Source organism: Elephantulus edwardii, unplaced genomic scaffold, assembly GCF_000299155.1.
Source record: "Elephantulus edwardii isolate Elephantulus edwardi_28Jun2011 unplaced genomic scaffold, EleEdw1.0 scaffold00128, whole genome shotgun sequence".
Lineage (NCBI taxonomy): Eukaryota > Metazoa > Chordata > Mammalia > Macroscelidea > Macroscelididae > Elephantulus > Elephantulus edwardii.
In genome coordinates, this window is record NW_006399878.1 from 1,875,441 (window position 1) to 1,897,032 (window position 21,592).

The 21,592-nt window shown below is 36.1% G+C and overlaps 1 protein-coding gene across 1 annotated transcript in view; it reads right to left on the minus strand.

Moving 5' to 3' along the window:
* The window catches only part of PCM1 (pericentriolar material 1), a 161,684-nt gene that overhangs the window by 26,043 nt on the left and 114,049 nt on the right, over positions 1 to 21,592 (minus strand). Inside the window, exons 26-31 of the mRNA XM_006893547.1 lie at positions 18,642 to 18,762; positions 17,699 to 17,860; positions 16,987 to 17,123; positions 12,396 to 12,530; positions 8,472 to 8,669; positions 3,784 to 3,846 (exon numbers count right to left, since the gene is read on the minus strand). Coding sequence (XP_006893609.1) covers positions 3,784 to 3,846; positions 8,472 to 8,669; positions 12,396 to 12,530; positions 16,987 to 17,123; positions 17,699 to 17,860; positions 18,642 to 18,762 — 816 coding nt within the window. The remainder of the gene's footprint in view (positions 1 to 3,783; positions 3,847 to 8,471; positions 8,670 to 12,395; positions 12,531 to 16,986; positions 17,124 to 17,698; positions 17,861 to 18,641; positions 18,763 to 21,592) is intronic.

The window sequence follows — 21,592 nt, forward strand, 5'->3', positions numbered from 1 at the left end:
AAATTTTGAAGACAGCTTATTTGTTCCCATTCCCAAGAAAGGTGATCGAAAAGAAGGTAATCATCGAACAATTATCACTAATATGACAAGTAAGCAAAATATTGCTGATCATCCAAAAATAGCTAGAACATTTTTGCCAAGTCAAGTTGGGCTTAGAAGAGGCTGTAGCAACAGGGATATGACTGCTGACAGTAGACGGATCTTGGCTGAAAGCAGAGAATATGAGAAGAATGTTTATCTGTGTTTTTTTATTGACTATGTAAAGGGATTTGATTGTACAGAGCATAACAAACTATGGCTAACATTAAGAAGAATGGGAATCCCAGAACACTAAACTATGCATATATGAAATCTATACCTAGAACAGAACGCTGTCGTGTGAACAGAGCAAGGACACTACATGGCTTAAAATCAAGAAAGACTGCATGAGGGCTATATCCTTTCTCCCTCTTAATCAGTACATATGCAAATCATTCAAGAAGCTAGACTTTTCAGAAGAGTGTGTCATCAAGATCAGAGGAAAACTCATTAACACCCTGATTACGTAGATGACACAATCATGCTTGCTGAATGCCTTTTCAGTCAATAAAGCATAATTAGCCATTCTTCTGGTATTCTTTACTCTCAGTCAGGATCCATCTGACATCAGCAATGATATCCCTGGTGCCACAGCCTCATCTAAATTCTGCTTGAACTTCTGGCACTTCCTTATCTATGTACTACTGTTCTAGTCATTTTTTAATGATCTTCAGCAGGATTTGCTTGCATGTAATATTAATGATATTGTTTGATAGTTTCCACACTCTGTTGGTTCACTCTTATTGGGAATATGGAACTTCCAATCCATTGGTCAGACTGCTGTCCTCTAAATTTCCTGGCATAAACTGGTGAACACATCCAGGGCTGCAACTGTTAAATGAAACAAGTAAATTATCGCATTGATTCTTGGAGCCAAATTTTTTACAAATGCCTTTTTTTTTTTTTTTTAATTTTTGTGTGAGTGTACCATCAAATCGGATCTGAATGGTACAGGAGGAGATTGTCCCTCCTTCCCCGGCAGAGCATCTGGTGGATTCGAACTGAGCACCTCTGGGAATGTAGTTGCAGCTCCTTGCCACTAGGCCACCAGAGCTCCCCTTACAAATGCCTTTAATGCAACTTCCACTTCTTTCTTCATTACACTAGCTCTTGCTCATATGGTATTGCTTCCTGAAATTTTTCTGCTAGTCAATTCTTTTTGGTACAGTGATTCTGTGTATTCCCTCCATCTTCTTTTGATGATTTTTTGATCATTCAATATATTCTCCATAGCATCTTTCAATACTGTAACTCGAGGCTTAAATTTGTTTTTCAGTTCTCTGAGCTTGAGAAATGTGGAGCAAAGTCTTCCCTTTTTATGTTCCAAATCCAGATCTCTGCATACTCCATTATAATACATTGCTTTGTCTTCTGGAACTGCCCTTTGAAATCTTCTGTTCAGCTTTTTTACTTCAGCATGTTTTCCTTTTGGGTTTGTTGTTTGTCTGCTTTTTTAAAAACATTTATTACTAATTTTCATGAAAATTTACAGAGACTTTGGATTTCCATTCATTCACTGTTGTACTGTTCTCCCTGCCCAACCCCTCCCCCCATGTTTCCCCTTTGTTTTGGTTTCTTGACACTTTAGTCCAATTTTTAGAAAGTCTTCCAACATCCATTTCGTTTTTTCCCAAGACTATGGTAAGCTTGATTTAAGCTATGGTGTTGGTTTGTTTTTTTGTGTGGGTCCCCCTTTTGTTAATGTGTATAGTTGTTTACAGCTATAAATGTTCCCTCAAATACTATCTTATGGTAGTATCTTGTGTCCCCCCCCCCCCAATTACCTGTTATGCATCTAAGAGCAGGACAGAAGAAAAATCAATGCCTTCTACACTTGTAGAAGAGTACTGAATATATCACATACTGACAAAAGAAAAAACAGATGTGTCTCAGAGCAAGAGCAACCCAGAGTGCTTCTAGAGGCAAGGCTGGTTAAGCTTTGTCTCACATACTTTAGGCATGTTGTTAAGAGGTTATTTTACTGGAAAGAAATACCATGCTTAGAAACAAAGGTGGTAGGTCCACAAAGAGAAGACAACCCTCAATCAGATGGACTGACACAGGGATGGCGGCAATGGGCTCAAGGATGTCAGGGATGAGAAAGAAAGCACAGTACAGGGTTTAGACCTGTTGTTCATAGGGCTGCCATCAAACGTACTCAACTCAATGATACCTAGCAACAACAATATGCATTCAAAAGCTGAACAAATGAGGAAGACTAAAGAATACATGCCTCTGAATTACTGTGATAGACTATCAGAAAAACAAATCTAGAAGAACAGAAAGAATCCTTAGACAGGGGATTTCATCTCAGATATTTTATATACCTTATTGTAAGGGACCAGTCCCTGGAAAATAACATCACAGTAGGTAATGTAGTGGCCCTGATAAAAAGAGGAAGACTTTCAACAAGATGAAGTAATGTGGTGGCTACAACAATGAGTTCAGACAAAGCAAGAATTGTGATGGTATAAGCTTTTGTTATATAAATGGTTACTATGTGTTGGAACTAATAACAGGTAACAATGACAACAATGCCTTTGATTAGGACTGCTACTACAGTAATGTGGCTTCATATAATGAATTAGAAAGTGATCTCTGTGCTTATGTTTTCTGGAAGTATTTGCAAAAAATTAGTGTTATTTCTTCTTTTAAATAATTTGTAAAATTCAGCCAGTGGTGACAAAATCAGACCTTATTTATGCCTTCTGTTTGGGAAGGCTATTAATAATGGCTGTTTCCTTATTTTTAGTAGATTTCATCTATTTAAAGAATTTTATTTTTCCATGTGTGAGTTTTGGCAAATTGTATCCTTCAAGGAATTTGTCCAATTAATCAAGGACTCAGTAATTTGTTGTCACAGACTTTTTAATAGTATTATTCCAATATTATGCTTTTACTGTCCATCTTTCATTTTGATCCTAATTATATATAAAATCATTTTCTATTAGTTTGGATACAAGTTTACCAATTTTATCGATCTTATTAAGGAACTAGTTTTTTTTAATATTGTTACTTTATCATTTTATTGATTTTGGTTCTAATTTCTTCTGTTTATATGAGCTTTAATTTCTTCTTATTTTGTGAATTTGTTAAAGTGGAAGCTTAGATTTTTGCTAATCTTTTCTAAAGTATGCATTCAATGCTACAAATTTGCCTTTACACAGTATTTTCACTGCATCTCACAAATTTAGAAAAACTGTGTAAGTGTCCAAAATACTTTAAATTATCCCATGATTTTTCTTTGATCTATGTACCATTTAGAAATATGCTGTTTATTCTTAAATTATTTTTGTTTTCTAGATATTATTCCTGTTACTGATATTTAATTCTAGAGTGAAAGCACAGTACGTAATTTCAATTCACTGATCCTCAGGTGCGTTTGCAGGGGCAGTAAACTGCACCTGAGGAGACTTTCTCCTACAGAGCAGCTAGTGGATTTGAAACATAGGTGTTCAGGATGGCAGCATATCTCCTTACTTCTAGGCCACCAGAGTTCACATTTGTTTTAGATGTATTTTATGGGCAAGAATGCTATCTTTTTTGTGATTTTTAAAAGCAAAAAAAATATTTATCAGAACAAAGAAAATCTGATGGATGATACACTGTGGTCTCAACATCCAAGTAAAATTTATAAGAAGGTTTTTATTAAAAAAAATAAATTTCAAAAGCACTAGGATTAGGTACCAACTAATTAGCACATACTTTGTCTTCATCATCCACCTCTCCAGCAGGTGAGCCATGATCTCCTTCAAGAATCCTTTTGGCCTAAAAGCAAAGCAATTAAATAGAATATAGAAGTAACCAATTTTTGATATACAATACATACTAGTTACTCTGTAAACTAATAAATGCTATATTTTTTGACCATCCAAAGCACTAAATACGTTCTTGGAAATGTATATTCAACTGTTTAATCTAAATTATTTTTTCTTTATATAGGAAAGGAGCAGAAGTGAGAGAGAAGTGAGAAAAGGAGAGGAAGAAAACAAATATGAAGTGAAAAATGGACAGGAAGAAAAAAGTGAGAAAAAGAAGGGGAAAGCAGAAGTGAGATGGAGAGGTGGAAGGGAAGGTGGAGAAAAAGTGACAAGCAGCAGTGAGAAAAAGATAGGATGAAAGCAGAAGTGAGGAGCAGAGAGGAGAAAAGTGAGAAAAGGAGAAGGGGAAAGCAGTACTGTGAGAGGGAGAGCAGAAGTGATAATATGAGAATGGAGAGAAGAAAACAGAAGTGAGGATGTGAGAAATGGAGAGCAGGAAAAAAGTGAGAATGGGAGAAGAAAGTAGTAATGAAAAATGGAGAGGAGGAATGAGTAAATGAGAAAAGTTGTGGAGGAAAGCAGGAGAAAGGGGCATATCGAAAGCAGAAGTGAGGATTGGAAAGTTAGAGGAGGAAAGCAGAACAAAACAGAAAGCAACACTGCCTACCTGATTTCAAGTGGAATGCGTTAAGGTGGCTCTCAAACTTACTAAATCCAAAACAGAAATCTTAACTTCCTTTTTTTCAAGACCCAACCCTCCCTCAACCTTCCCAGTCTCCAAAGGCACTACAGGGCAGAAATTAGCTCAAGTCTTGTTTTCTGAGCTTTGTCATTCACACACATACTATTCAAGAATCAAAATGTTTTCTGTTTTACACCTCAAATCCAAGATGCATAATTTCTTACCTAGCCTGGCCTCCTTGGTTCTATTTCTTCACTCTTACAAAACTGGTAATAGCATCCAAAACATACTTTTAAAATTTCCAATTCTGTTATCTGAAACTTTCCAATGAGTCGCCATCATACTTCTGAGTAAAATAAAATATCCTAACTTAAAAGGCCTCATTATTTGGTCTTAACCTGTATATCTCTGCAACTTCATTTATCATTTCGTCACTTCATTTAATGTGTGTCATCTGGCCTGACCTTATCTCTGTTTTCTAAATGGCTCAGTCTCACCTTAATTAATGTGTGGAATACACGGTTAACTATTTACTTTTCCAATTCCAAGGAAAAAGGGCTGTGTCTCCTGTTTGGGGACTTGGACTGCTTTCACTCTCACAGAGCCAACAAAAACAATGCAGATATGGAGAATGTTTCCTAATATATGTTGTTGCTGTTACGTGCTGTTGAGTCAACTACAACTCACAGCAACCCTATAAACAACAGTTCTGAACTCTGCTCTGTCTTGATCCAACCTCACTGCTTCTGACAAGTCAAATGGGAAGAAAAAAAAATCTTCCTAATTTTCCATGATGAGGTCTACTTTGACAGGATCCAAGCAACTACAGGGAATTAAAACTAAAATCTTAAGCTAGTAAATATCTCAAGTTAGTGCATGCTGCTGTTATGTACCATCAACTATGACTCACAGCGGCCTTATGAACAATGGCTCTGAACATGCCCTATCCTGACTCAGTGTCGCCATTTTGTGACACACCTAACTCCACTGACAGTCACTGTGTCAATCCATCTCATCCAGGGTCGTCTTCTTCTGGATTGTCCCCCCCACCCTTTCAACATGATGTCCTTCTCCAAGGACTGGTCCGTCCCGGAAACATGGCCAAATTAGCTTCAACATCTTTGTTCTAAGGAGCAACCAGGTTTCACACTCTCCAGGACAGACCTATTTGTTTTCTTGGAAGTCCATAATATGTTCAATACTCTTTTCCAACACCACAACTCAAAGACATTGATTCTTTTGTCACCTTTAGTCACTGTCCAGCTCTCTGATGTGTAGCAAGAAAATGAGAAGACCATGCCTTAGATCAGGTGCACCTTAGTCCTTTGACTGACAAAATTGCTCTTCTGCCCTCTGGAGAGTTCCTCACCAGATTTTTTTCCAATTCAGTTTGTCTTTTGATTTCCTGTCTACTGATGCCAAGAGAGTTGACTGTGGATTCAAGCAAGCCAAACTTTTTAAAAACCTCAATCTTTTCTCCATCTGTCATGATGCTGTCTATTGGCTTGGTGGTCAGGATCTTTGTTTTCTTGATGTTGAGATGCAATACATACTGAAGGCTCAAGTCCTCAACTTTTGGCAACAAATGTTTCAATTCTTCAGTTTGAGCAAGCACGGTTGTGTCATCTGCCTAACACAAGCTGTTTATGAGCCTTAAACCAATCCTGATGCCACATTCTTAATAAAGTCTACCTTTCCAAATGGTCTGCTCAGCATACAGACTGAAAAAGTAGGACATACTCCTTTCATGACGTTAAACCATGCAGTGTTCCCTTGCTCTTTTCAGACAAAACCTTCCTGGTGTAGGTATAGATTTCCCATGAGTATAATCAAGTGTCTTGAATTCCCATTTTTCTCAGTATTAGCCATAATTTGTTTTGATTCACATAGTCAAATGCCTTTGCATAGTTGATAAAACATAAACATCCTTCTGGTTCTCTCTGGTTTCAGCCAAGATCCATGTGACACTGGCAATGATATCTCTATTTCCATGGCCTCTTCTAAATGCAGTTTGTATTTCTGGCAGTTCTCTGTTTTAGCCATTTTTAAAATAATCTTCAGCAAGACTTTGTGTATGTCACACCAGTGATATTGGTCAATTTCCAATAATTTCCACATTCTGTTGGATGACTGTTTTTTGAGAACGGGAAGAAATACCAATTCTTCCAGTCAGCTGGTCAGGTAGCAGGCTTCCAGATTTCTTGGCACAACCTGGTAAGCACCACCAGGGCTTCATCTGTTTGTTGAAATATGTCAATTACTACTCCATCAATTCCTGAGACCTTGTTATTTGCCAACTCCTTTAGAGCAGCTTGAACTTTCTCCTTCATCACCATTTCCTCTTAATCATATGCTATTTCATGAATTGAACTTCTTCTGTGTCAACCAATTCTTTTTATGGCGGCTCCATGTACTCCTTCCATCTTCTTTTGATGCTTCCTGATCATTCACTATTTTGCCCACAGCCTCCCTAAGTATTTGAGGCTTGAATTTGTTCTTCAGTTACTTCAGCTCGAGGAATGCTAAACAAGTTCTTCATTGTATATTTTTTCACTCCCGTTCTTTGCACATTTCATCATAATACTTTGCTCTGTTTTGTTAAATGTCCTTTAAAATATGTTCATCTCTTTTACTTCAGCATTTCTTCCCTGTGTTTTGGCTTCTTGGCATTTAGTGCAATTTATAAGAATCTCTTCTGACATTCACTTTAGTCTTCCAACTGTTTTTGCAATAACCTTTTGCTTTCTTCATAGATGATATTCTTGATATTATTCCACAGCTCATCTGCTCTTTGTTCATTACTGTCCAATGCCTCAAACCTATTCTTGAGATTGTTTATAAATTCAGGTGGGATAGAGTCAAGGTCATATTTTTGTTTTTATAGATTTGTTTTCATTTTCTTTAGCTTCAAATTGAACTTGCACATAAATCAGTAATGGTCTGTTCCACAGTCAGTACCTGGCTTGATTGTCATAGCTGATACTTAAGTTTGTTCAAAAATTCTTAGCTGGGAGTAAATTCTGGGTGATCTATCCTGTTACATGCTGTCGAGTTGTAGATGACTCATAGTGACCCTATGAATGAAAGATCTGAACACCTGTATAACATTCATCATTTCTCCATGTTCATAGTTTCTGAGGCAAGCTGTTTTAGAAGTGGATGCCACTCCTACTTCTAAGCTTGTTTTAATAGGAAAGCTCCACCAGACACTGTCTACCATGGGCAACCATTACCACATTTGGCATATCAGTGTCACAGTGTTTAGCATCACAGTAACCATGAGTTAAGCTCTGTACAGCAATGCACAGACTATTGCCTACTGAGAATTACTAACAATAACGCATTGTGAAGGAGTTAGAAGTGACTTACAGGTGATGCTCCAGGATGTTTTCAAAGGCTATAAACTGCATAGGAGGAGACTAGGAGACTACTCATCTTTTAGATACAGAGCAGATGGTCCATTCAAACCACATGCCTTTGGGTTGGCAGCACCTATCAGGTCACCAGAAATCTTTAGGATGGCTATAGCCATGACAAAGAATCCTAGTGATGCAGAAATTAAGGCTCAATTGCTAACCAAAAGTTCAGTGGTTTGAACCCATCACTTTCTCTACAGGAAAGATGAGTAGTGTGCTTCTGTAAAAATTATAGCCTTGGACAATTTATTGAGCAATATCTAGAACTTCTATTGAGCAACAGAGTTTTTCTCTCCTCTTTGGAAATTTAAATAACAATATCATGGATATCTGACATTAATAAAGTTAGCACCAATTTCAGTCTAAATTCACTGCTTAGGATTCAGTATATGTGTTGATTTATCTGTTAATAAACAGTGCTGAAAATGATAGTTCAGTAAGACTAAGTTTGATTCTAGTTACTACTACTAAAAATATTAATATGCTAATTATAGATATATAACTATTCCTTGTACCAAAATGAGTCTCATTTACCTCTTTGGCATAAGATTGTATCACTCCAGCTGCTTCTATTTTCCTTCTGCATCTCTGTTTAACAGTGATACTATTATTATCCAAATCTTGCATGAGTTTAAAGAAAGCCAATTCATTAAACAACACTTCAGATATTTCAACAAGAAGATCCTCTCCACAGTCCTTCAGTTTTCTGCCAGCAAATTTTGCCAGTGAATCCTATTTAAAGATAAACCAAGTAATTTTATCTTATGATCTATAGACAACTTCAAATGTGGGTAAAGTCAGAGGATTTTAAATATTTAAATTATTAACACTCACCAAGAGAAAACCAATTACTTTAAATACTGAAAACTAATAATTATGGTAACTAGAGAATTTAGTATATTCTTGTATAATATTACCAAGTAGCAATCTTGCTAGTCCTGCTTTAACAAATAGATGAAGGGAGGAAAATGAATAATCATCAACAAATTTATTGCTTTTGTTGTTAGGTGCTCTCAAGTTGACTACAACAGCTACCTTGAACAACAGATCTGAACTGTGTCCAATAGAGCACCACCCTCATGATGTTCATTACATTCTAGCCCCTTGTTGTAGTAGGAATCAATCCATCTCGCTAAGGGTCATTTTCTCTTTTACTGGCCTTTCTTGTTTTCCATCATGTTATCTTTTCCCAAAAACTGGACCCTTCTAACAATACACCCAAAGTATGTGAAACAGAGTTTCATCACTCCTGCCTCTAAGGAGCACCCTGCATGCATTTTGTACAAGATAGATTTTTCTTTTGGTAGTCCATTTTTTTGTTGTTGAATACCTTTGAGTGAAAGCATCACTCACAGCGACTTATGAACAAAAGGCCTGAAGCCCCTCTATAACTATTGACATTTATCACAGTTCATAGTTTCTGGAGGCATTTTGTTTAGGAAGTGGATATTCTCAGCAGTATCACAACTAAAAGGTTATCATTTCTTCTTTACTCTTCCTTATTTAAGATTCAAATGCTTATGAAGCAAATGAAAGCACCATGCCTTAGATCAGGCTTAAATTCCTTAAATATAAATGCTATGTGTAAAAAAAACACATTTCTTTAAACGGACATCCTTACTCTTTAGTACTACAAAGAGTTCCTTGACAGTAGGTTTCCCCAGTGTAATAGATCTTTTGCTTTCTTGACTGATGCTACCATAAATGTTGACTGTGGATTCAAGTAAAATGAAATCATCAACAACTTCAATTTGTTCTCCATCAGTTCTGATGCTACCTATTGGTCCAACAATGAGAATTTTTGTTTTCTTAATTCTGAGGTGTGATCCATATTGAAGGGTATAGCTTTAGATCTTCAGCAGTGTTTCATGTCTTTACTTTCCACAAGTAAGCCATCTATATAATGTAAGTTATTGATGACTCTCCTCCAATCTTGATGCCACATTATAAAGTTCAGCTTCTTGATTTATCTGCTACGCGCGCGCGCGCGCACACACACACACACACACACACACACACACACACACTCTGGATAACTATGGGGGGAAATAAAACACTGATGCTACGTTTCCTGATTTTTAAATTATGCAGTATTCCCTTATTCTACTAGAATGTCGGGCTCATGGTCTATGCACCATATGAGCATAGGTTTCCTATGAGCTGGAATCTCCATTCTCTTTCACGTTACTGTCGTTTACACACTTGAATGCCTATTGCACAGTCAATAAAACATGTTTCTGTTATTAAACATCTTTCCGGTATTCTCTGCTCTCATCAGTGGAGATGATGAACATGAACGTCAGCAATGAAACTGCATGTTCTTTGGCCTCGTCTAATCTGAATCTAGCTTGAAGTTCTGGCAATTCCCTATTGTTGGACTGTTTCTGATGTTTCTTATTAATTTTCAGCAAGATAACTGTTCATTAATTTCCACAATCTCTTTGTGATTACCTTTTGTTGGGGGGGGGGGAATGGGAACAAATATGGATCTCTTCCAGTTAGTTGGCCAGTTAGTCAGCTGCATTTCAAATATCTTGAAATACACTAATGCTGCTTTTGTTTGCTAAAATACTTCAGTTAGTAAATACTGCAACAATTCCTAGAGCCTTACTGTTTCCCTATGTCTTCAGTGCATCTTAGACTTCTTCCTATATTAACAATGATTCTTGATCATATGGTACTTCCTGGAGTGGTTCAAAGTCAACCAATTCTTTTTGGTCCCATGACTTTCCATTCCTTTAATATGAATTCTAAATATAAAAAGGAATTTTTATAACACTAAGGGAAAGACATACATATACACATCTCTGCCTCCCTACCCAAGAGTAAAATAGCTGTAACATAAGAATTCCTCTACCTTTAAGTGGTACTGCTGAAGTGCTTTGAAAATTTCCCCCATTATATAAGGTAATCAGTCATTAGATAAAAGAATTTTTTTCAGAAGTTAAAGAGGCATTACATTACATTTATGAGGAAAAAATCAGTATTTCCAAATTCCTGTTTCGGAATTTGTCTACATTTATGATTACAGTGTGTAAAACTGAAGAAGGACTGCATGGATCTTAATAAACAAAAAACCCTATGTAATTTATAAATGAACAATTTCTATTTAGGCCTGACAATAAAAATAAACTAATTCTTTCTGTGGGCAGTGCGCAAGTAAAATTTCTATAAAGTCACTTACTTAAAAATAACCCTAAAGAAAATTTAACACAGTATCACTAGAGATGAATTATACTTATTATATATTATGCATTAGTACTATTAGACAAAACAGAGCCAGGACAACTTGGAAATTATGTTTTATACTTTGGTCTTAATAGCAACACCATGAAAAACTTTAATGAGAAAAATTTGCATCAAGGTCAGAGTTTTTAAAAAGGTATTAGACAAAGTAAAAATTTAAACAGAACCATATAGAGCAAGGCAAATTTTATACAATACCACAAAGCAAGAATATTTCTACAAGTCAATTTTGTAAGAAAGAAAATATTTCCTCGTTTGAAAGAATAACACTTACCACTAAATAATCTCAATGGGAAAAGATATGAGTGATTTCTAATATAACGATGTTTATAATATGGAGTAAGTAACATTTTTATCAGTTTTCTCATCCTTTACATTACTGACATTTTGGGTCATTTCATACTTTGTTGTAGATGGCAGTTTTGTGCACTGTAGTGTAAGTACTGTCTGCTCATAGATGTCTATGTTACTCTATTAATACCTCCAGAAACTGTGAAATGTCTCTGATTGTCCATGATTTTGCTTCAGAATGAGAGCCACTGCTAAGAGACATTAAGGCTATTATTAGAGCTTAAAAAATTTCTATTATCAATAGAGGATCTTTGGCTTCTAAATATTCCAAGATGAGTTAAACATTATTTTAGAAACTATAAGAGAATACTTCTCAAACATTCAAATCTATAGCATTAGGTAAGAGAAAAATCAGCGCAATCAGTTTTCAGAGATGATTAAGATAAATGAACACAGACAATAAGAAGACTTTTCCCCTAAAACCAAGTAAGTGAATAACCTAAAAATTAGTAAACTGTAATTTCTTTTTTTTTGTTTCACACTATCATTCACATTGTATTTTATACAATCATTTCCACTCATTATAGTAAAATGTAATTTCATACAGTTGTTACAATGGATACCTACCCAGAATAAACTGTGTAATGCCAGAAAATGGTTAAAAGAAAAATAAAATCCCAATGAGATACTATATATTGTTATTGTTGTATATTATTAAATCAGAGCCAACCCACAGCTGACCCTCTGGCAGGTTTTCAGAGGCAGTTAATCACACGGGAGACTGTCCATCCTTCTCCCACAGAGTAGCTGGTGGATGTGAACCAAAAGCCTTTGGGATGTTAGCACAGCTCTTGCCACTAGGCCATCAGTGCTCCCTAAATATTAAGTTAAAACTGACAATGTACAAGCGTAAGCTCTTACCTGTAATATACTTCCTAGCTGTTTATGAAAGAACTTTACAAACTCTTTGCTCTCATCATTTTGCTGGGTAAGTGTTAATACCATGCGTCTTACGGAAGTAAGAAGCTGAGAAGAACATACTTCATCCATGTGCTCCTGAGAAAAAATAAAGCTGGTTAGGATGGGAACTAACTGCTTTTAAAATATGTATACACACAGTACGAATTTCTATTTATTTTGGTATCCACACTGGATGAATTTCTACTTGGAATACTTATAAGACCATTCAAACTCATACCCTATGTATGCAGAGAGGTTTGACAATTTTAATTTGCTATAATAAATAATGCTAGTAAGAGAAACTGATTGGTAGAATACTTCTCTTTATTTCCTATCTGCATCTATGAACAGCTATCCACACTAGTTTCTACTCTGCTATTGTTCTTTATTCCCAATTTCAATTTCAACCACTCTTACTTAGCTTCAATCCAATTTCTTTTCCTTAAAGTTCAGGTTTTCTCAACCTCAGTATTGGTGACACCTTGTGCATTGCATCTATTTCACAGCCTTTCTGGTCTCTATCTAACTAGATGCAAGTGGCACTAACCTAAGTTGTGGTAACTACAAATGTCTCCAGACATAGCCAAATGACCTGGGATGATCAAAAACATCTCTAGTTGAGTAGTTCAGAACCACTGTCCTAACTTTCCAAACAAGTCACTTCAGTAAGTTTAAGACTTAAGCTTATTTTTAATGACAGATTTAATAATTCTGTGTTAAGAATGGAAACTGGGGGTGGGGTGGATATTAGCTTATACTTTAAGGCCTCTGCTATTAGCAGAGGAGTTAGGTACTAAATAATCAACATGCAATGTGTTGTCTAATAGTTGTTACTTTCAAACTACAGAAATTGCTTCACAATAGCTGGTTCATTATTTGCCAGGTAAATATTATCAAAGAAGCATATACTACTGTAAGAAGCTATAATTCATTAAACTCAGACTGTATAGTCTTTAATATAAATGACACCTTAACATAAAGAGGACAAAAATCCTCACAAATGGACTAATAAAGAAGATCATTTCTACAACCAGGAGAGAATAAAATAAATGAATGGGACCTTCTGAGAATCAAATCCCTATGCACATCCAAAAACTTCTCCAACAGGGTAAAAAGGGAAGCCATAGACTAGGAAAAAATATTTGGTAATGACATGTCAGATAGGGAACTTATATCTAGAATTTTTAAAATACTCTAGCACCACAAGATAAAGGTAAATAACCCAACTGCTAAATGGGCACAGGATATGAACAGACACCTCACCAAAGACGACATTCTGATGGCAAACAAACACATGAAAAAATGTTTACAATTCCTACCAATAAGAGAGATGAAAACCAAAACAACTATGACATTATCACCTCACCACAGTAAGAATAACAAAATTTAACAGAACAGAAAACATCAAATGCTGGTGAGGTTGTGGAGAAATTGGAACCCTTGGTCACTTTTGTTGAGAGTGTAAAACAGTGCAACCACTATGGCAGGCTGTATGGCGCTTTCTCAAAAAGTTGCAAATAAAAATACCATTTAACTTAGCAATTCCACTACTGGGAATATACCCCAAAGAGACCATAACTGCCATCCAAGCAGATATATACACTCATGTTTATTGCTGCTTTGTTCACCATAGCAAAGAGTTTGAAACAACCCAAGTGCCCACTGCAAACGAATGGATAGAGAAGCTGTGGTATATTCACACAATGGAATACTATGTTGCATTGAAAAACAAGGAACTCATGATATATACAAAATGGGTAACCCTGGAGGACATTATGCTGAATGACATATTTCAGTCACAAAAGGACAAATATTGCATAGGGTCACTTGTAAAATGGGACTGACATTGGGGTTGAGAGAAGACTGAGAAAGGGGATAAATAATGTATACTGCATTGTAACAGAGGAAGGAGAGAACTGTTTAAAAGGGATACATGATTATGTATTATTATCATGATAGGATTCCAAAATGAAGACTGCACAGTGGAGTGGACTTGGGAGGGGCTGTATAACAATGAAAAAATTTTTCTTTTACTTTTCAAAGAGAAGAGTGAATTGGGGTCGGCGTGGGCAGCAAGAAAAGTGTAAAAATGAATGGAAATCCTTAAAAAAAGGGGGGGGGGAGATCATGATAAATAAAAAATGACTAATAAAAAAAATTTAAAAAAAATGACTAATAATGTCAAGAATTTAATTTTACTTGGATTCATAATTAAACAGCTTATTTGGGGTATTAGAATCCTTCAAAATTGGCTTTTTTTAGCCATCATGTTAGCCCCTGACTGGGGGCAGAGTCTCCAGCTACCTTAACTGTGGAAACTGTCAACAGCTATGGGACCAATATAAGAGAGGGCTTTCCACACTGTGAATATGGGTGATGATGGTAGTGGAAAGAGAGTGAAGAGACTGTGGCAAGGTATAACCAGAGTAACCTTGGAGATGTAGCCACAGTTCAAGGTTTTGTTTACTGAACGTGGAAAAGCTGACTTGGAACTGCTCCAAAGTACTAAGAGCAATGATGTCAGTCTGGAGACTAAGGTGTGCCTGATGCAGGCCACGGTCCTCACAATTACTTACTATGAATCAGAGAGCTGGACAATGACTAGGGATGACAGAAGGAAAATTGATGCCTTTGAGCTGTGGTGTCAGAGTAAAGTACTGAAATACCATGGATTGCCAGGAGAAGAAACAGGTTCACCCTAGAGTGGGTGAGAACAGGCTGCTCCTAGGAGGCAAGGATTCTGAAGCTTTGTCTGATATACTTTGGACATGGAGACAATGGTGGAGGGACAGTGCAAGAGAGGAAGACCCTCGATGAGATGGATTGATTCAGTGACTGTGGTAATGAGGATAAGTGTGTCAAAGACAGTAAGGTTGCCACAGGATAGAGAAGGGTTTAGGGCTGTTGTACAGAGGGTCACTATGAGTCGTAGGCGACTTGATGACACATAACAACTGCTCTAAGATAAAGATTTGCCGGATGATTGAGGAAACCAGGTTTCTTGCATTTGTGATGTTGAAGTGAATCTGGACTGTCACTAATTGAGGAATTGTATTGTGCTGTTAATGTGGCTTGGACTAAACCTGTGTACTGGTGATATTCTTTGCCTCCTCTACTCTCCAACCTCTTGCCCTAGGAAATCCTACAACTGGGAGTAAAGTCTGCAAGTCTTGAAATGGAAATCTGGACTCAAATGATTGGTAAAAAGAGGTGCAGGAGCCTGGGGGAGGGTGGCATGTCTGAATGAGCAGCTATCTGTTTGCTACTGTGTGTATTACTGATGAGAACAGTTCCTCTTTATGAAGTGGTTAGAAGTCAAGACTTGGCCATCCCCATGCTGTGTCTGCTCCTTTTGCAATGGTGCCATGGTTGCAGAACCTCTTTAAAGTTCTCAAGGAGTTGTTGTTAGGTACTTTTAATCAACTACAATTCATAGCAGCCCTATGGATAATATATCATAATGTTGTCCTATATTGCATCATCCTCACAATCTCCAATAGTGCTAAAATTGTTAGATGCTATCAAGTCAACTATGACTAAAGGAGACCCTATGACCAAGATCAAACCTCGCCCTATCTCGTGCCGTTCTCATGATCTCCAATATGCTCAAACCCGCTATTATAGTCCTTGTGTTGTTTTATCTTGCTGAAAGTCTTTTCCTTTTTCTCTGGCCTTCCACATTTCCAGTATGGTGTTTTTGTCTTTTGTTCTTTTTTTCCACCATGAGGAAGAACTGGCCCCTCCTGTCAACATGCCCAAAGATGTGAGGCAAAGCTTCACTATTCTTGACTTTAAGGAGCACCTCGGCTGCACTTCCTCCAAGACAGATTTTTTTTGGCAGTCCACGAGATACTCAGTACTCTTTTCCAACATTACAATTCAAAAGCATCAATACTGTTTTTTTCTGACATTCTCATTACTGTCCAACTTTTAGAAGCATAGGAAAAAACTGAAAACACCATGACTAGGATTAGGTGCATCTTAATCTTTAAACTGATACACTGTGCTTTAGCACTTTGAAGAGGTCCTTCATAGTACATTTCCCAACGCAAGATGTCTTTTGATTTCTTGACTGGTGAGACTATGAGTGGTTCAAGAGATCGGAACCTTGCTTTATCCTGCACACCCTCACATGTTACCTTCTCAGGAGATTTTTCTGATCATCCAACTTAACAGACACCATCATATCACTGTACTGTAATTCTCTAAGACATCTAAAACTACCAGATACACACTGACTTCTATGCTTACATTTATTTATTTGATTCAGATCTGTGTTCCTATCCTAATAAATAAATTCCATGGGAGAAAAGATAACTAATTCACTGCAGAGTCCACAAAACCAGCATAAAATAGATATACTATAATTATTTTCTAATTAATACATATATATTAAACCACTAAAAAATAGTCATGTTTTGTGAACGGAAAATGCATATACATATATATTATATATGTACAAACAACAGGAACAAGAAAGAGTCTGGACTGTATCATACCTTTACAGGAATTAAAAACAAGATTAAAGAAAAAAAATCACTTTATCACTTACTTTCAAAAAAGGAATAACTTCTTTCATAATTGCTTTAATTTGTCGGTCCAGCTGCTGAGTATCAATTCTAGGACAAGGGATGTTAGAAACTTCACTTGCAGGTTGATGTGAACTATGATTTTCAGTAATAGGAGTTTCTAAAATGAAAACAATACATTAGCAACATACAGTGTATGACATTACACATAAGCATTTGTGCAAAACTTTAAAGAACATTAGTATCTAACTATTTTTCTGTGAGAATAGTACACTTAGTTTTACTATCCCAAATGTGTAAGTTGTATGTGATTATGAGTCATATGCAACTTGAGATAGTAACAAGTGTTGTAAAGCGTTACATTGATAACCCAAAAGTATGCAGTTCAAATCCTCCAGCTAATCTGAAGGATAAAGATGGACAATCTCCTCCTATGGAATTCACAGACTCTCTGAAAATCCACTAAAGGGTGAGCTAAGAGTGGGTTCCAACTTGATGGTACATAACAATAACAGTAATGCAAACAAGTTGAAACCACTGTTAAGCCCAGTGAATGTATCCCAATGGGAAGTATCCCAGAAAAGAGAATGGCCCCACAAGTTAAAGAATATACATAATATTCAATGTCTCTCAATTGTGCAAGTTAAAATTGTTGAACTGGTTTATATTCTATTCAGTATATTCTCAACAACAAATATATAATTAGTTGATAAGATAAACCATCTAAGAACACACCTTCTTCTAAACTATTAACTATAGTAGTGTCAACAGCATCTTCTCCATCCTCAATAATCCTGCAGGTACATCTTATATTTGGATTACTTTCAGCTTCAGTCTTCATACGTTCATATTCTCGCATTCTGGCTAAGGCTTGATCTAAGTGAATCACAGTGTTGCCTGCATTTAGAACAAAAAATATTTCTAGAATATGCAAATTCAGATTTTTTTAATGCATTCTTCAAAATATATGACATAAAGCCTGACGATAAGGAAGGAAATCTAACTTTACTAAGTTGTAGAACTGTAGAAGCTGGAAAATTCATATAAAAGATTTTAAAATTAATCATTTCCATAACACAAGAGAGATAACTCACTACCATCAACTTGATTCTGACTTAAAATAGCCCCAGTTTTCAAGTGTGTGAATTTTTAAAGAGGCAGACTGTCACATCTTTCTTCCACTGAGTTGCTGACCTGTTGGTCTGTGAAAAACCCACTGTTTACCTAGGGTTCCTAGAATAGACGATACACACTCATTTTCAGAGAACTTATGTGTTCTGGCCAAGGTTCCACAACCAGTTAAATGTAGAAGGGATTTGCACTCTGTTTTATGAAAATATGGTTATCAATATCTTTGAATTCTAGCTTTCCCTTAATAGAAGAAAAGGAAATTAGTATTTCTCTCAATTCCTATTACACAGGCTGAATGGTTTATGCATTTTTCCCCCCTAAGAACAGACCAAGGTAGACAAGATTTTCATTTAATATATGCAAAAAGAGTCAGGAAGGTTATATAATTTGTCCAAAGTCAGAGTTGAAAGCAAATTCTTTCATTTAAGCAACTGAATAGGCTTTTAAGTCAATTTTCTTTTCACAACATCATCCTTTTCTTTACTAACGTAATTCAAACACAAGACCAGATTAATGTCATATTCTATTATATAAAAATTCTGCTTACCTAGATCATCTGTTGCAAAAGGTTCAAAATTTGAAGATACAGACATGACACTAGCATTATCAGCATCATTTTGCACACTTATTTTATGTGTTTCTCTCTCAAAATTCTTCTCAAAGGTTTCCTAAGTTATTGTAAAAAAACCAAGAAATAAACCCCACAATCACTAGAATTTCTTTTATAAATCTTAGAGATTTAAAGTGGACACTAAATGTTAGCCCCATGTATCTATAGTTACTTCTAAGTCATAAAGCTTTTATCCAAACCCAAGTATAATACATTCAAAGCTTTTTAAAGTTGAATAGTCAGCGACAAAGAACATTAAAATATTATGTAGCCTTACTGAATATTTGCTTCTCTTTATGTAAATGAAGACACACAGAGCTAACAATTACTGATTACATTACAAAATTAATTCAGTGTTTTAAATGGGGACTTCTATTTCTAAACTTCAGTGATGCCTATGACAATACTATATGATATTGTTTGCTTGTCTTAAATCAGAAGGAATAACAAGATAACATTGTTAAAAAACTGTATTAAATTATAACTTATATTCAATAATGCACTCAATTTAAGCATAGTTCAGTGAGTTTTGACAAATATATATGCTGATGTAATCACTTTCCCTAAAGATAAATAGAAGCATGTCAACAGCCTAGAAAGTACCTTCATGGTTTTCTACAACCAACAACTTACTTGTTTTATATTACTACAGTTTAGTTTTGCTGGTCTGAAATTTCAAATACATGAAATAATAAGAGTACATGTTCTTAATTAACTGCCTTATTTTACTCAGTATATTTCTGAAGTTAATCCTGAATGCTGTGTTTTTATAATAACTGAATTAATATGACACTGTGTGGGTATAACACAGTTTATATACTGCCAAACTCTTTTCCATAGTGATTGTACAATTCTACCTTTCCATCAGCAATACAAAAGTTACAACTGCTCATTTTCACCAATTCTTACTGTCAGCTTTTTAAATTCTAGCCACTCTAGTAAATGTGACAGGGGAGTTCTGGGGGGTCTCCTGCATAGGAGTTGAGCTTCTAACTGAAAAGCAGGCAGCTCAAATCCACCAGGTGCTCTGGGAAAGGTAGTTGGGAAACCTCCTTCTGTGGGGCTTATAGCCTCTGAAAACCTGCTGCAGGGTCACTTATCAACTGATGGAGTATTTTAGCCTGCTATTTAGGTGCACCTGATCCAGGCCACAGTCTTCGCAACTGAGTGCTATGCGTCAGAGAGCTGGACAGTGACTAGGAATGACAGAAAGAGAAATTATGCCTTTGAGCTGTGCTGCTGGAGAAGTGTTGAATAAACCATGGACCGTTAGGAGAACAAAACAGGTTCGTCCAGGAGGTGAAACCGGGCTGGTCTTTGGAGACAAGGATTCTGAAGCTTTGTCTGACTTACCTTGGGCATGTTGCAGAGGGACCAGTCCTTGGAGAGGGACATCATGTTAGGGAGGATGGAAGGATAGTGCAAGAGAGAAGACCCTTGAGATGGATCAATTCAGTGACTGGAATAATGGGAGGAGGTGTGTCGGAGACAGTGAGGTTGGTACAGGATAGAGTAGGATTTACGGGTCCTTTATAGGGTCGCTATGAGTTGCAACAACTTGACGACACATGATAACAACATTATTTCCTTTCAATTGTTTTGGTCATTTTTCTTAAGTGGTATAACACTGATCTGTCCATTTGTTGTAGAGAGGTAATTTATGGTTTCTGTGATGCTAAACACTGTGACACTGATGTGTCAAGTGCGATAATGGGTTACCCATGGTGGACAGTGTTTGGTGGAGCTCTCAGATTAAAACAGGCCTGGATGCAGGAGTGGCATATACTTCCCAAATAGCTTGTCTCCAGAAATTCAATGAACTTAGAAAAATGATGAAAGTTATACAAGTGTTCAGGTCTTTTGTTCATAGGGTTGCTATGAGTCATCTATGACTTGATGGCACTTAACAACATTATTTCCTTGAAGGCAGTATAGGTGGCATACTGGTAAAAAACTGCATTGCCAACACCAAGATATGCAGCTCAAATTCACCAGCTGATATGTGAGAGAATGCTGCACATTCTCCTTCCATGCAATTTATTGTCTCTTAAAAACCAATGGAGGGTCTACTATGGGTTGGTTCCGACTAGATGTTATACAATAACAATTTCTTTGATACCTAAGTGTTTTTGATTATTCTTCTGTTTACTAACTATTCATAAATAAATTTTAATTTCTTATTTTTTTGTAATTGCTAATGCTTCCAGTGTCCTAAGAAATTTTTGCCTTTGACACAGCTATTAACTCCAGCTTCTTATTTAAAAAGAGAGAGAGGAAGGAGAGGGGAGAAAAAAAAAATTAACTGACAAACAATGAACATTTACTAAGACTTGTGAAAGTAGGGAAGTGTGGAATGAATAGATGACGAGGCATTTTGAGTACTGTAATTAATGTTATAGAATAAAAGAGATATTAATGTAACAACTGATAGGGAAAAAACCTAAAGAAAACCTCAATATGCTTTCAATGTGCACTCAACTGACATTTTAAAAAAAGTATTTAAAAAAAATTAACATCAATGTTTTGTTTTATAAGTTTTAGTTTTCATAAATCTTTGAGTCAAATAAAATTAATCTTTTTATAATGTGAATTAACGGTCTCACATTTTCACTGAAACTCAGTTCACAACTGAAACTCAGTCTGTAATTATTTTGTTTTACCTTGCTACTGATCATTAAATTTTTATCTTCAATTAAGAAAGTTTTGTCTCTGGTTATAAGAAACTCAAGCACTCATAATCTGTTTTATGGAATAACATAGAAAAAACTGAATGTCAATGCTATCCCATGATTACTTGTCACTGCTTGGTCAAGTAAGACTTAAAGGTAGTTAACACTTTTACCATTTTCAAGCACTTGGAATAGAAGATGCAAAATATTTTGTTGTTG